Source organism: Microtus oregoni, unplaced genomic scaffold (genome assembly GCF_018167655.1).
Source record: "Microtus oregoni isolate MIOR12 unplaced genomic scaffold, Mior012 000038F_ref0000394, whole genome shotgun sequence".
NCBI lineage: Eukaryota > Metazoa > Chordata > Mammalia > Rodentia > Cricetidae > Microtus > Microtus oregoni.
Genome location: NW_024543097.1, coordinates 2261344 through 2273551, shown reverse-complemented (window position 1 = coordinate 2273551; position 12208 = coordinate 2261344). Strand labels below are relative to the sequence as shown.

Below are 12208 nucleotides of genomic sequence, written 5' to 3'. Positions count from 1 at the left end.
AAGCTGTAATGAGACCCTAGGGCCCATCCAGGTGGTGACTGCCTCCTACCTTTTTGGTCAGCAGGGTGAGGGGGCACATGTGGGTACTTGGAGGGCTTCTTGATATGGAAGTTCACGTTGTCCAGCTCCACGTTCAGGCTGATAGAAGCGGCTGAGTCACTGTCCACTGTGGACTGGAAACTGCTGACTGAGGTGCGCTTGCTAGGACTGGCAGAATCTTTTAGTGTTGGGAAGGGGAAAGGAATACAGGGAGAGGGGAGTAAAAATGGGTTTTATCAGGGCATTGGAGGAAAGGAAAAAAATTTTAATACACAAGCCCAATGTGCAATACCAAAATGGATACAGTATTTTCACGTTCTTCTGGGTAGACTTAATAAATTTAAGCATGTTAAATTTAAAACGAATTTTTAAAAGAGGTTTTAAAGAGAAAATATACTGGAGGTTCTGCAGAGAGAGAGTCGATACCACAGTGGAGAGATAAGAAAGCTGCCTGCTGCAATATTAGCTCAAGAGTTACTTTTAAGCTGCTGCAAACTAGAGGCCATGGCAACATCCAGAAATGTCAGTTGACTAACAAGCTGCCTTCAGAAAATACTGTATCTAAGCAAGGATCACTACTATCACATGCTGACATCAAGTGGGAACCATAAATCATACACAAGACAATCATTTCACCATTTCAGCACAGCAATAAGCCATAAACACTACAACATTCGAAAGTCAAACTTACTAGCCAAATTATCGTCGCCTTCTTCAGCAATCTGTTCTGTGTCACTATCATCAAATTTTATGTCTTTAAACCAGGATGGTTCAGAGTGTCCTTCCACAGAGTTCACTGAGTCGCTGTCTGGAGAAGGTGTTTCAGAAAACTCGGTACTCTGAAAGGATCAAAGCAAACTGAGCAACTGAGCCTAAGTGACAGCATCAGCATATGATAAAGAAGTTGTGGCCTACATTTCTATAACTCTAACAACCCAATAAATTCACATAAAAATAGCTAAATAACAAAAAGGAGGTACAAAGCAGTAGTATCGTATTGATAACCACACTATTTGTTTGTTCATTATGCATACAATGTTCTGCTAGCATGTACATTCCAGAAGAGGGCACCAGCTCTCATTATAGATGGTCGTGAGCCATCATTTGGTTGCTGGGAATTGAACTTAGGACCTCTGGAAGAGCAGCAGGTGCTCTTAACCTCTAAGCCATCTCTCCAGCCCGATAATCATACTCTTAAAATTATAATTTTCACTGCTACAAAGCAAATGTAGCATTTTACAGATAAACATTTCTTTGATATGTAGTTGGCAAGGTGTCACCTCATCCTTTAGTGCTGGGTGAAGATAGCATAAAATGTAGTCTAACCCTGGCAACTCTAACCCCCTAGAAAACAATCCGATTCTAACAAATTATAGCACACCACTCTATGAGGCTACTGGTCATTTCTAATTATGGGGCTTCCAATTTCAGTTTATAAATCTTCATTCACAAGCTGCTCACAGTTTCACCATATGAATATATATGCGTGTGTGTGTGTGTGTGTGTGTGTGTGTGTGTGTATTCTTTTACACAAACCAAAATTTAAAGAATCACATCTTTTCTAAAATATTTATCTATAGCCAGGTGGTGGAAGCAAGTAGATTTCTGAGTTCAAGGCCAGCCTGGTCTATAGTGAGTTTCAGAAAGCCAGGGATACACAGAGAAATCCTGTCTCAAAAAAACAAAACAAACAAACATAATTATCTATAAATAATTTTCATTCTTATAAAATAAATTTTAGCATTAAATCGTTAGTGTACGATTTGTATACAGAGTCAAAATCTATCTCAATAGCTAATATCAAATTTTCAAGTCACTTTGATTTCCACTCTTAGTTCTAAAATCTCCCTCTTAGTCCTCAAGATAAAGAAAGTAAAAAAGAAAAGCATTAAAATTAAATGGCAAGTAAAATAAGTACCAGAAGCCCAGTGTGAGCAAAGACACAGCACACTGCAGACCTGATCCTAGAGGGAGGTCATTCAGTGGAGGAGCACTTCCCCTGCACTGAGTCTGAGAGGTTTAGAAACAGAGTCTTTAGGCCATTCACCCACTTTTTAGTCCTACTAAGGAAAACAGAATTTCGAAACGAGCTACTACATTCTTATCAGCAGTATCCCTACCAATTACCTGCAACGGTCTATACAGAGCATACTCGTCCCTGAAAAGCTGGTCATGATGACTGACACAGTCCAGCCAACGTCCATCAACCATCGCTTGTCCAATTGCTATCGCTTGTGCCCTAAATCAAGACCAAGAAAACTGAAATTTTACAAAGTCATACAGAGTAATGTATGTCAGGCACATAATAAAACACTTCTTTTTTTAAATTTTTATTTCTAATCTAAGAGAAACTATCAAATGGTCTTTAGATAAATAGGGATAAGAAAGAACTACTGAAAACAAACTCTACTAGGCACTACAGCGAAGGAGAAACTACTGGTAAGTAGACCTAAAACCAAGCTTATCTGAATTTCAGTAAGCATGCACTGGGTACATGAGGCATTCACACTCATCCTTAACAAAGTAAAAACACTGAGAATGGCATGGTTCCTATACTCAAACAACTTCCTGTCCTGATTAAAAAAAACACAAATATTAAAGAGATATGAAATACATGAATGAAATGGAAACAACACATTACAGTATATGACATTTCACAAATTTATAAAGCACTCAGCCAACATTATTTTGTTCAATACCCACAGCTTACTTACAATACTAAATCATTTCCCTACCATTGAAACTAAGGGGTCCAAATCTCAAAGAGACTGAAAAGTTTGACTAAAGACACAAAAGTAAAAAGACTTACAACCAAATTATGACCCAGAGGTTCCTGCTTATCGCTATTTCTTTCTTATCCCTTCTCATGAGAGGAGACTCATCTGAGCAAGTATCAAACACTAAGAGACATCTTAACTTGAAAGGTGTAGTGGTTTGCATAGGAATGGCCCCCACAGACTCATATGTTTGAAAGCTTGGCGCACAGAAGTGGCACTATTAGGAGGTATGGCCTTTGGAGAAAGTGTGTCACTGTGGGGGTGCGCTTTGAGGTCTCAGATGCTCAAGCTACACCCCGTGTGGTACACAGTCTCCTCCAGCTGCCTGCAGATCAAGATGTAGAACTCAACTCCTTCTGCCACACCACACCTGCCTGCATACCACACTTCTTGCCATGGTAGTGGACTAAATCTCGGAAACTGTAAACTTAATTAAATGTTTTCCTTTATAAGAAGAGTTGCCACAGTCATGGTGTCTCTTCACAGCAACAGAACGGTGACTGAGACAGTTCCCATATGCTAGATGTGTTTCCTAGTTGATGGTAGTGTTTGGGGGGATTTAAAAGATGAAGCTTTGCTGGAGGAATTATGTTAATGGAGGCCAACTTTCAGAGTGCAAACCTCCTGCCCTTCTACTGTGGTTCAAGATGTGAGCTCTAAGCATCCTGTTCTTGTCGCCATGCCTGCTGCCTGCTGGAATGCTACTGCTGCTGTTCTGTTTAGGTTTTTTTTTTTGTTTGTTTGTTTTCTGCTTGTTTTTGTTTTTCTTTACTTGGGAAAACGCCCCCACTAGAATGGCTGTGGTCAAACCTCTGGAGGATTTTCTTGATTAATAACTGATAGGGAAAGGCCCAACACACTACAGGTGCTCCCACTCCTCAGCAGGTGATAGCAGGTATGTAATAAAGGAGGCTGAGCAAGCCTGAGAGAGCAAGCCAGTAAGCAGCATTCCTCCAAGGCTTCTACTTCAGTTCCTGCCTCTACACCCTTGCTTGAATTCCTGTGCTGACTTCCCTCAGTGATGGAGTGTGACCTGAATGTTGTAAGCTGAAACAAACCCTTTCTTCCTCAGGAGCCTTTGGTCATGCTGTTGTGTTGTGTTTTGTTTTCAATTATTTTTTTATTCTGAGATTATAATTACATCATTTCTCTCTCCCCTTTCCTCCTCCAAGCCCTCCCACATACCCTCCTTGCTCTTTCAAATTCATGACCTCTTTTTTTATAGTTAATTGTCGTTACATATGTGTAAGGTGTTTGACCATAGCAGCAGAAATTCTAACTAAGATACCCATCATTATGTACTTTAACCCTCTATAACCTTAAGCCAAAATAAATTCTTTCTTCTATAAATTTCCTTGGACATAGTATAATATCACAGCAACAGAAAAGTAGCTAACACAAAAAACAGCAGATCCTGTCTGTCATATGTTTTATATATGATCTCTGAGACAGACTAGGTCCCTCCAGAAATGAGTTACGGACTCAATGTCTGGATTACAGAAGAGTGACAAGAAAACCCTTTGACCTTAGACTCTAGCTACAGTCTCCTATCCAGCTTTGCTAGGGCTCCATCTGAAGAGTTACTGCACGTTTCAGGTCCTGTGTGTTTGTGTGCACACGGGTGCTCATGTGGTGAAGCGAGCAGCTGAATCAACAGGAAGTGTCTTCCTCAATTGATACCCACCTATCTTTTGAGACGGGTATCTCACTATAGATAATTGGAGTTCATCAATTACACTTAGACCAGCTTACCAGCTGAACCTCTGGCCTCTGCCCCCCCAAGCTGGGTTACAGGTGTACATTGTTGCACCCAGTTTTTCCCATGGGGCTTTTCACTTTATTAGTCCTCCTCTTGTAGCATGCGGATTTGGTTAGTCCAACACAGGTCTTCCGGCTTGGGAACAAGTGCCTTCACCCACTGATTGATCTCACCAGCTGCAAGTCCTTGTTTTTAAGTATAGTAAATTGTGACCCCAATCAAGTTCCTTGCAAACATTTTCATCAGATGAAGGAAGTTAAAGAGCTTATTCCTCAAACCATCAAATCCATAAAACATCATAACTCGCAAAAGATACCCTTACATATTCAAATATACATCCTCGTCATTAATAAGCAATAAACTAATGAATAATTTCAAAACATCTTAAAATTATAATACCTTGTAGCAATGTGTCCATTTCTGATTAGCCAGTTGACTAACTCCTTTCCGACAATGCAGTTGGGATGTGTTCTCAGCCAGTAGCGGTGATCCTGAAATTCCATCCCGCTGCTGTGGTGGCAGATTTTCTTCCACAGATCTTTTAACTGGACACTGTCCTGCAATCACATGAAAAGCAGTTAGCTAGCCCTGAAAGGGTTCTGGGTACCTGTTCAGAGGCTCCTATGGCTGCGATCTCAGATGGAATCTGGGTGTGGAGTCCCTCACAGCTGCTAACTGTGGAAGTCATTCGGTATAAATGGCACATGCATGGAAACAGCTTCAATTCGACTCATTCGGGTTTTTTTTTTTTTTCTCTTCAAAACAAAATATTTCAAATGTTCCTTCTTTTTCAGTCAATGGCACATATTACTTGTCTCTCAGTTAAGCACACAATACATTCTATGGAGACAAATCAAGGTAGACAAAGACGACAGTCAATTACACAAACCTAGTTAGAGTAGCCTCCACTCCACAGATTCTAGATGTCCCCCCATTATTCTCAAGTGACCAGTAAATGTTTCTAAAGAAAAGTCTTTGTTAAATAGCTTCCTACTTAAGAAAACTTTCAAAGAAATTCATGAACTACAAGTTCAAACGTAAACATGTAAGGACAGATGTTGGAACAAGGTCCAAAATATGGAGAGGTGTGAGAATTCTGAGTGCTTATGGGAAAACTCCAAGAAAACAAGGCAAGAGTCTTGTGACCTTAGTTTCTTTAAAACACGGAATTGTTCCTGGAAGGTGTTTTTATGCTCCTCCCAGGTATAGCAGATAGGAGTTTAATTCAGATTACTCATCATAACTGGCTACTGCTATTTATTTATATGCCTCTACAGGAAAACATGTTTTTGCCACATGAGACTTGATCTCCACGTGTGGCTTGCTCTGAGTGTACATATCTCATGTGACTCCTCTTACCCTCAGAATATAAATTCGTCTGATGCTCTGAATAAAATTGGCAATTGCATGAGACTTTAACCTGCCTCATTTTACCAGCTCCATTCTCCCAAGTCCCACCACCAGCTAGAGAGGTAAAAAGGTGGCGCCAGGAACAGGGACTGAAATGGGCTATGAGATAAGAAAGCAAGGATACTCACAGAAGGAGGTGAGTGTGAATAAAGGGGCAGAAACCAGAGAAGGCTTCTCTAGAAGGAAAGATGGCACGGACAGTCCTTGCATATGATTTTGAGAAGAAAAGACCTACAGCACTTTGAATCTAGACTAAAAGACGCATTTGTGTATCATGTAGATCTTTCGCCTCCTTTAAGCTTACTTGCTTTCCCCACTTAGCCCAAGAGGATAAACCTTTGGAATGGATTTATTCACACCATAAGAGCCATAAAGTACCAACTGCTTACCTTACTCCTCTTGCTCTCAATTAATAAATCAGGGAAGAACCCAATGTCAGCAATTACATGGATTTATGAATTTGATCCTTGTTATATTACCCTTAACACTCAGGTTTTTTGGGTTAGTTTTTTTGTTTGTTTGTTTTCAAGACAGGGTTTCTCTGTGGTTTTGGAGCCTGTCCTGGAACTAGCTCTTGTCGTCCAGGCTGGCCTTGAACTCACAGAGATCCACCTGCCTCTGTCTCTGTAGTGGGATTAAAGGCGTGAGCCACCACTAAAAGTCAGTTGGGAAGCGATATGCAGAGAGAGCTTGTCAGGTGAAATAGGACTCTGTGTGTTTTCTTTTCCCTTGGTGCACAGGGCCTTATTTGATCCCACAACGGCAGACAGGACCTCTGATGATATGGTCAATATCTCCTTTTGTCCTTTAGCTGGAAATTTGCTGTATCTATTGCTTTGACCTGTGCATCTTCAGAGTGTGCCTCTGAACACTTATGTTTCTCATCCTCCTTCGCCTCAACTCAGGCAGAGTTAATGGATCCAGCTCCTGTTATCTTTACTAATGACTCCGTGTCTATGCTTGGACCTTAGGACCATCATAAACTCCTTCATTCATCTAAAGACAGAACTGAGTTTAATTTTTCTTTGGGATTTAAATCACTTCCTATTTGCATACAACATCATAACATTTGTGTTCCTATTAAAAGGCAAATATGGACTTAAATTCTACAAAGGTCCGGAACTACTAATCATATGGGTCTCTTTTCAAGCTATTCTCTCGATTTTTCTGATCAATATAATAATGTAACCAATGGTACTGGACATAGTTGGGATCCCTGTATTGGTGGCAGAGTATTACACAGAATGCTAGATTTAGCTACAACATCTCAAATCAAAACCATTCTGGATATCTACTAATAAAAAATTAAAAAGAGGGAGATGTCAGAACACAGTCATTTGTTGGCTGCATTTTCCCAGGTCCTATCACTTCTAAAATGGTAAATAGACAGAATGAATTTATTGGTTCCCAATGATAAATCAAAATAACCTTCATCTAACTAGTCACTGATTCCAACTTAAACTCAACAAACAAATTCTACTGTCCATGGAAAATGCTTTGATCCTAAATCTACACCTTTGTAATATCCTTAAGTAAGATTCACATTCTGCCTATCAAAAGTAATTTCAGCCTTTGAAATCCAGTTAGAGCCCTTGAAGACTTCCTAACTCCCTCAACTGCTAACAATCTTCCTATTTTATTTCTCTATAATATATACCTGTGTTATACATTTGATACATTTTTATTATTAAAGTAGCATTTCAAAGCTGGGCACAGTGGTATGCACCTTTTAATCCCAGTATCTGGGAGGCAGAAGCAGGCAGATCTCTGTGAATTCAAGGACACTCTCATCTACATAGAGAAAACTGAGGCAACACAGAGAGGTCATGTCTCAAACACAATAAAATTATAAAATAAAATATTACTTCTTTCACTAGTAAAAATATTCCCACCGATCTCATTTCTGTTTTTTGAATTAACCTCTTTAAGACAAAAGTCTTATTTTTCATTTCTTTGAATTGTTCTTAGAATTTGACAAATGTTTTACATATACATAAACTGAAAAAAGAACCAAAAAAAAAAAGAACCAATTACTATGTCATATAAACAGTTGAAATTAAAGTTTCTCAGAGTTTTCCATGTATGTAAGAATGATGTTTCAAAGTTTAAGCAAACTACAATCTAACTTCAATTCTTGTATTAGATAAATGATTTTGTCAAATGAAAGGGGGAAAGAAAACAGTAATACAATGAGTATGAAAGAGTATTTACCCAGTTTCTCAGGTGATGCTAGTAAATTAAAGGTTAAGCTAATTCATTCCCTGTCTAATTCGTAAACTTTATTTTTTTAGAGCAACACCCCAATTATCCCAAGCGAGCCTCAAAACTCATGATTCTCCTGCCTCCTCCTTCCCAGTACAGGATTTACAGGCATGCATATCAAGCCCAGCTGACACTTATGTATTTATTTCTTTATGGGAATAAAAAGTCATCATTTTTTACGCTCAAAACTAGCAACAGGTTAGATGCTGGACTGGTACCAGAAGAATTTTGCGTTCATCCTCAGTAGTCTCTGTTCTAACATAGGTTCGGTTAGCCTGGGGACTGACAGATGTCTCATATGAAGGAACCATAGGAGAACCAGATCGATCCAGTGACAGATTAGTAATGCTGGCTGATCTGGAAATAAAAACAAAAAGTACAATCACAATTTTAAATTCACCTGTGAATGGAGTTAAGTGAAATTCATACTCACATGTTTAGAAGCTATTGCTAGAGGAACGATATTCGTAGTTATGAGGGTGGACTACCACTAGAGAAAAGCAGGAAGGACACCAGAAACAAATGTTTGAGCAAAAAAATTTGAACAGTTTTAAATACTATAGGAAAACAATTATATAGTTTGTCTATTAGTATTTCAAAGGAAGAACACAAACTCTGCTTGTAAAAAATACTGGAAATTAATTTTTATAACTGAGAAAAACAAGAAATAACAACTACATACAATAACCTGCGTCTCTGGGTTAAACACAGTATGGCATGCATGCCAAATCCAGCCTGCCCTTGTTTTTCTATCACCCAGAAATTAGAAGAATCAGTTTTAGAGTTGAACATCTTGCAATGAATCTGATAATAGGAAAACTAATTACATCAGCCTCAAGAAAAAAATTATTTTCCTTCTCATTAGTAGGCCTGTATTTAAAATACTGTGCTCAAATAATATTATACAGGCCAGGTGGTGGTGGCACATGGCTTTAACCCCAGCACTTGGGAGGCAGAGGCAGGAAGATCTCTGAGTTTGAGAACAGCTTGGTTTACAATGTGAGTTCCAGGACAGAAAGTGCTACTCGGAGAAATCCTGTCTCTCAAAAAACCAACACACACACACACACACACACACACACACACACCTATTTCTTCAGTAAAAAAAAAAAAAGTTACAGGAAATGTGTTTCCTCTTGTTCCGTAAGTATTCTCATATATCTTTAACTTTGCTTCTATGCACATATCATATGACTTATAAATAGAATATCATAACACCAAGCTTTTATGTATTTTTAATTTAATTGAAATTTTAGTCATCATCTACAACAAAAACAAAAATAAAATCTAACTTTAGCTTCAACAGAAAAGATGAAAAGAAACATCACTTGACACTACATAACTCATTTCTGGGGTAACCTACACATTCTATGGAGTAAGTATTACTAGCTCACTTTACAGGTTAGGAAAAAAATTCAAGAACCAGGAGCCAGTGGGGTGACTCAGTTGGTAGGGGTGTTTGCCACCAAACCTGTTGATCTGAATTCAAACCTTGGACCCCACATGGTAGAACAGGAATCTCCATGCATACTGTGACATGTGCACACACACACAAATAATAATAAATATATACATGATAAAATTTGGGGGTTTGGTTTTTTTTGATTTTTTTCAAGACAGAGTTTCTCTATTTGTCCTGGCTGTCCCAGAACTTGCTTTATAGACCAGATTGGCCTCAAAATCAGAGATCTGTCTGCCTCTGCCTGCCAAGAGCAGGATTAAAGGCATGTTCTACCACCATCCTACTAAATGTAAAACAATCTTTAATTCAAGTGTTGGAAAGAGCCACTTGTTCCTCTTGGCCACTCAGCCCCGAAATAAACACACAGAAACTATATTATTCAAATCACTGCTTGGCCCATTAGCTCTAGCTTCTTATTGGCTAACTCTTAGATCTTAATTTAATCATCTCTATTAATCTGTGTATCACCACGTGGCTGTGGCTTACCAGATAAAGTTCCATCCGTCTGTCTCCAGTGGGGCTACATGGCTTCTCCCTAACTCCTCCTCCTTTCTCCCAGCATTCAGCCTAGCTTTCCCTGCCTACCTAAGTTCTGCCTTGCTACAGGTCCAAAGCAGTTTCTTTATGAATTAATGGTACAGAAGGAAATCCCACATCATTCAAGAATCAAGTATAAGGAAATTTATCTAAAGTCAGTTCACTAATACTAAGAGGTGCTAGCCAAAACCCTAAGTCTCAAGAGGAAATTCACCCTCTGTGCAGTATAAACACAAAAATATTTTAAAATAAATCATTCAAAGATTTAGCAGAGTTAGTTAATAATCAATTACTTGCTTCTTGACATTTTCTTTTAGTGAAAGGCTGTCACTGTCTTAGTCAGCTAACTGAAGTCTACCCTCAGTGTGTGCACTCACCCACACTGCCTGGTTCCCTGAGTGCACGCTAATTAAGTGCCATCAAGAATGAAAGAAAATTAGTTGTTTTTGCTGTCAAAAGCTCTAGTAAACAAGCTATGACAAGGATGCTGACTAAACTTTATTAAGACAGCAGACACTGACACAATTCTATCTGGCCTGAAGACCTTTGTGGATCCCGCCTTCCACCCAAAGCCCAGGGAGACATACAAACCAGCAAAGCTGTACTTGCACATGCTGACAAGGGTACTGCAAAGCATCTTCTTACTTTTTAAAATCTGGCTCTGCTCTCCACCCTTCTGTGAATTCCCTCTTTACAGTGAAACTCCCATCTCCAATTCTTCCTTTTTCTCTCTTTGATGACAAACAACTCACTGAGATGGTCTATTATGGTCGCCGGTGTTGTTCGAAATCCAATGCTCAGCTTTAACGCTTCTTATGTAACACAGCTGCAGTAAATTCCTCCCTTGCTCAACACCTTTGCTCACTGGCTGGTCTCTCACCTCCCTGGCCTGTCCATCTCAGCCTCCTCTTCACGTCCCCACCCCTCCTCTCCCATTCACTTTCCTGATGAGTATCATAGCTGTAAACCATTCACACATGACAATGCTGAGATCCCTATCTCTAGCCAGTACTTCTCCTCTAACCCATCATGTGTTCACTTGACATCTCTCTAGGATATCTAGATGACATATCAAATTCAACATGTCTAAAATCAAACTGTTAATGTCTCCACCCTCCACTGCACTTCAATAAATGCTAATGCTACACTTAAGCTGCACAGGAAAAAAACCCTTAATCACCTTTGATGTCCTTTCTGGGTTAGCCTACACTGTATTTATTAGCAAGTCCTATTTACACACAGCACCAAAACACATGCAGAACTTGTCCTTTTCTAGTGTGCTCACACCCCTCACCCCACTTATATGCGGCTCTAAGTATGTTCTCCAGCCTGGGCTGCTGCTGCTGCACCGGCTTCTCCTCCAATAGACTCACTACAGAAGTCAGACTCCTTTTAAAAAATAAATCAGAACACTGCATGCTCCAAATTCCCCTTTTTAACTTTCCAACAAGAGGAAGTTTTCATAGGCTAGAATGTCACCTAATAATTACAGAAGGACTGATTTAGTTAGGAAAAAATATTATATAGCCTTAGAGCAATAGTCAGAAAGCTAAAACTGCTGACTGAACCAAGGCAACCTCAAAGAATCCCCCACATATCTCTTCTAAATGACAAAGGGAAAACTGGTAACTTAAGACATAATCTTAGCAAAAACCTAAGTCAGTGCGACCAATGACACAATAGAACTGTACCCATTCTTGTAGGACAAAATGAAAACTACACAAAACTTTATAGTATTCCTTTCAAGAAGGAAGAAAGGATAAAAATTATACCATAAAGCCAATCCAAGAAACATATGACAAGCACAAACCAATGGACATCCTACTAAATAACTGCCTATCTCTTTACAAATTGATTATCAGGAAAATAAAGGAATTATTACATAGTAAAGTAGACCAAAAGAAATGACAATCAAATGTAATAAATGAACCTGGTGTAGCGCCCACTTTCTTTAATTTGTCA

At 39.1% G+C, this 12208-nt stretch overlaps 1 protein-coding gene across 6 annotated transcripts in view; it reads right to left on the bottom strand.

Moving 5' to 3' along the window:
• Pikfyve (phosphoinositide kinase, FYVE-type zinc finger containing) overlaps window positions 1-12208 on the bottom strand; it is an 87880-nt gene that overhangs the window by 55993 nt on the left and 19679 nt on the right. For 5 of the 6 annotated variants that reach the window (XM_041631808.1, XM_041631811.1, XM_041631809.1 and 2 more), the window contains 5 exons: window positions 8466-8604; window positions 4975-5132; window positions 2167-2278; window positions 731-878; window positions 50-217 (listed from right to left, as the gene is read on the bottom strand). In XM_041631808.1, coding sequence (XP_041487742.1) covers window positions 50-217; window positions 731-878; window positions 2167-2278; window positions 4975-5132; window positions 8466-8604 — 725 coding nt within the window. The remainder of the gene's footprint in view (window positions 1-49; window positions 218-730; window positions 879-2166; window positions 2279-4974; window positions 5133-8465; window positions 8605-12208) is intronic. The other variant, XM_041631812.1, reaches the window with a different exon arrangement.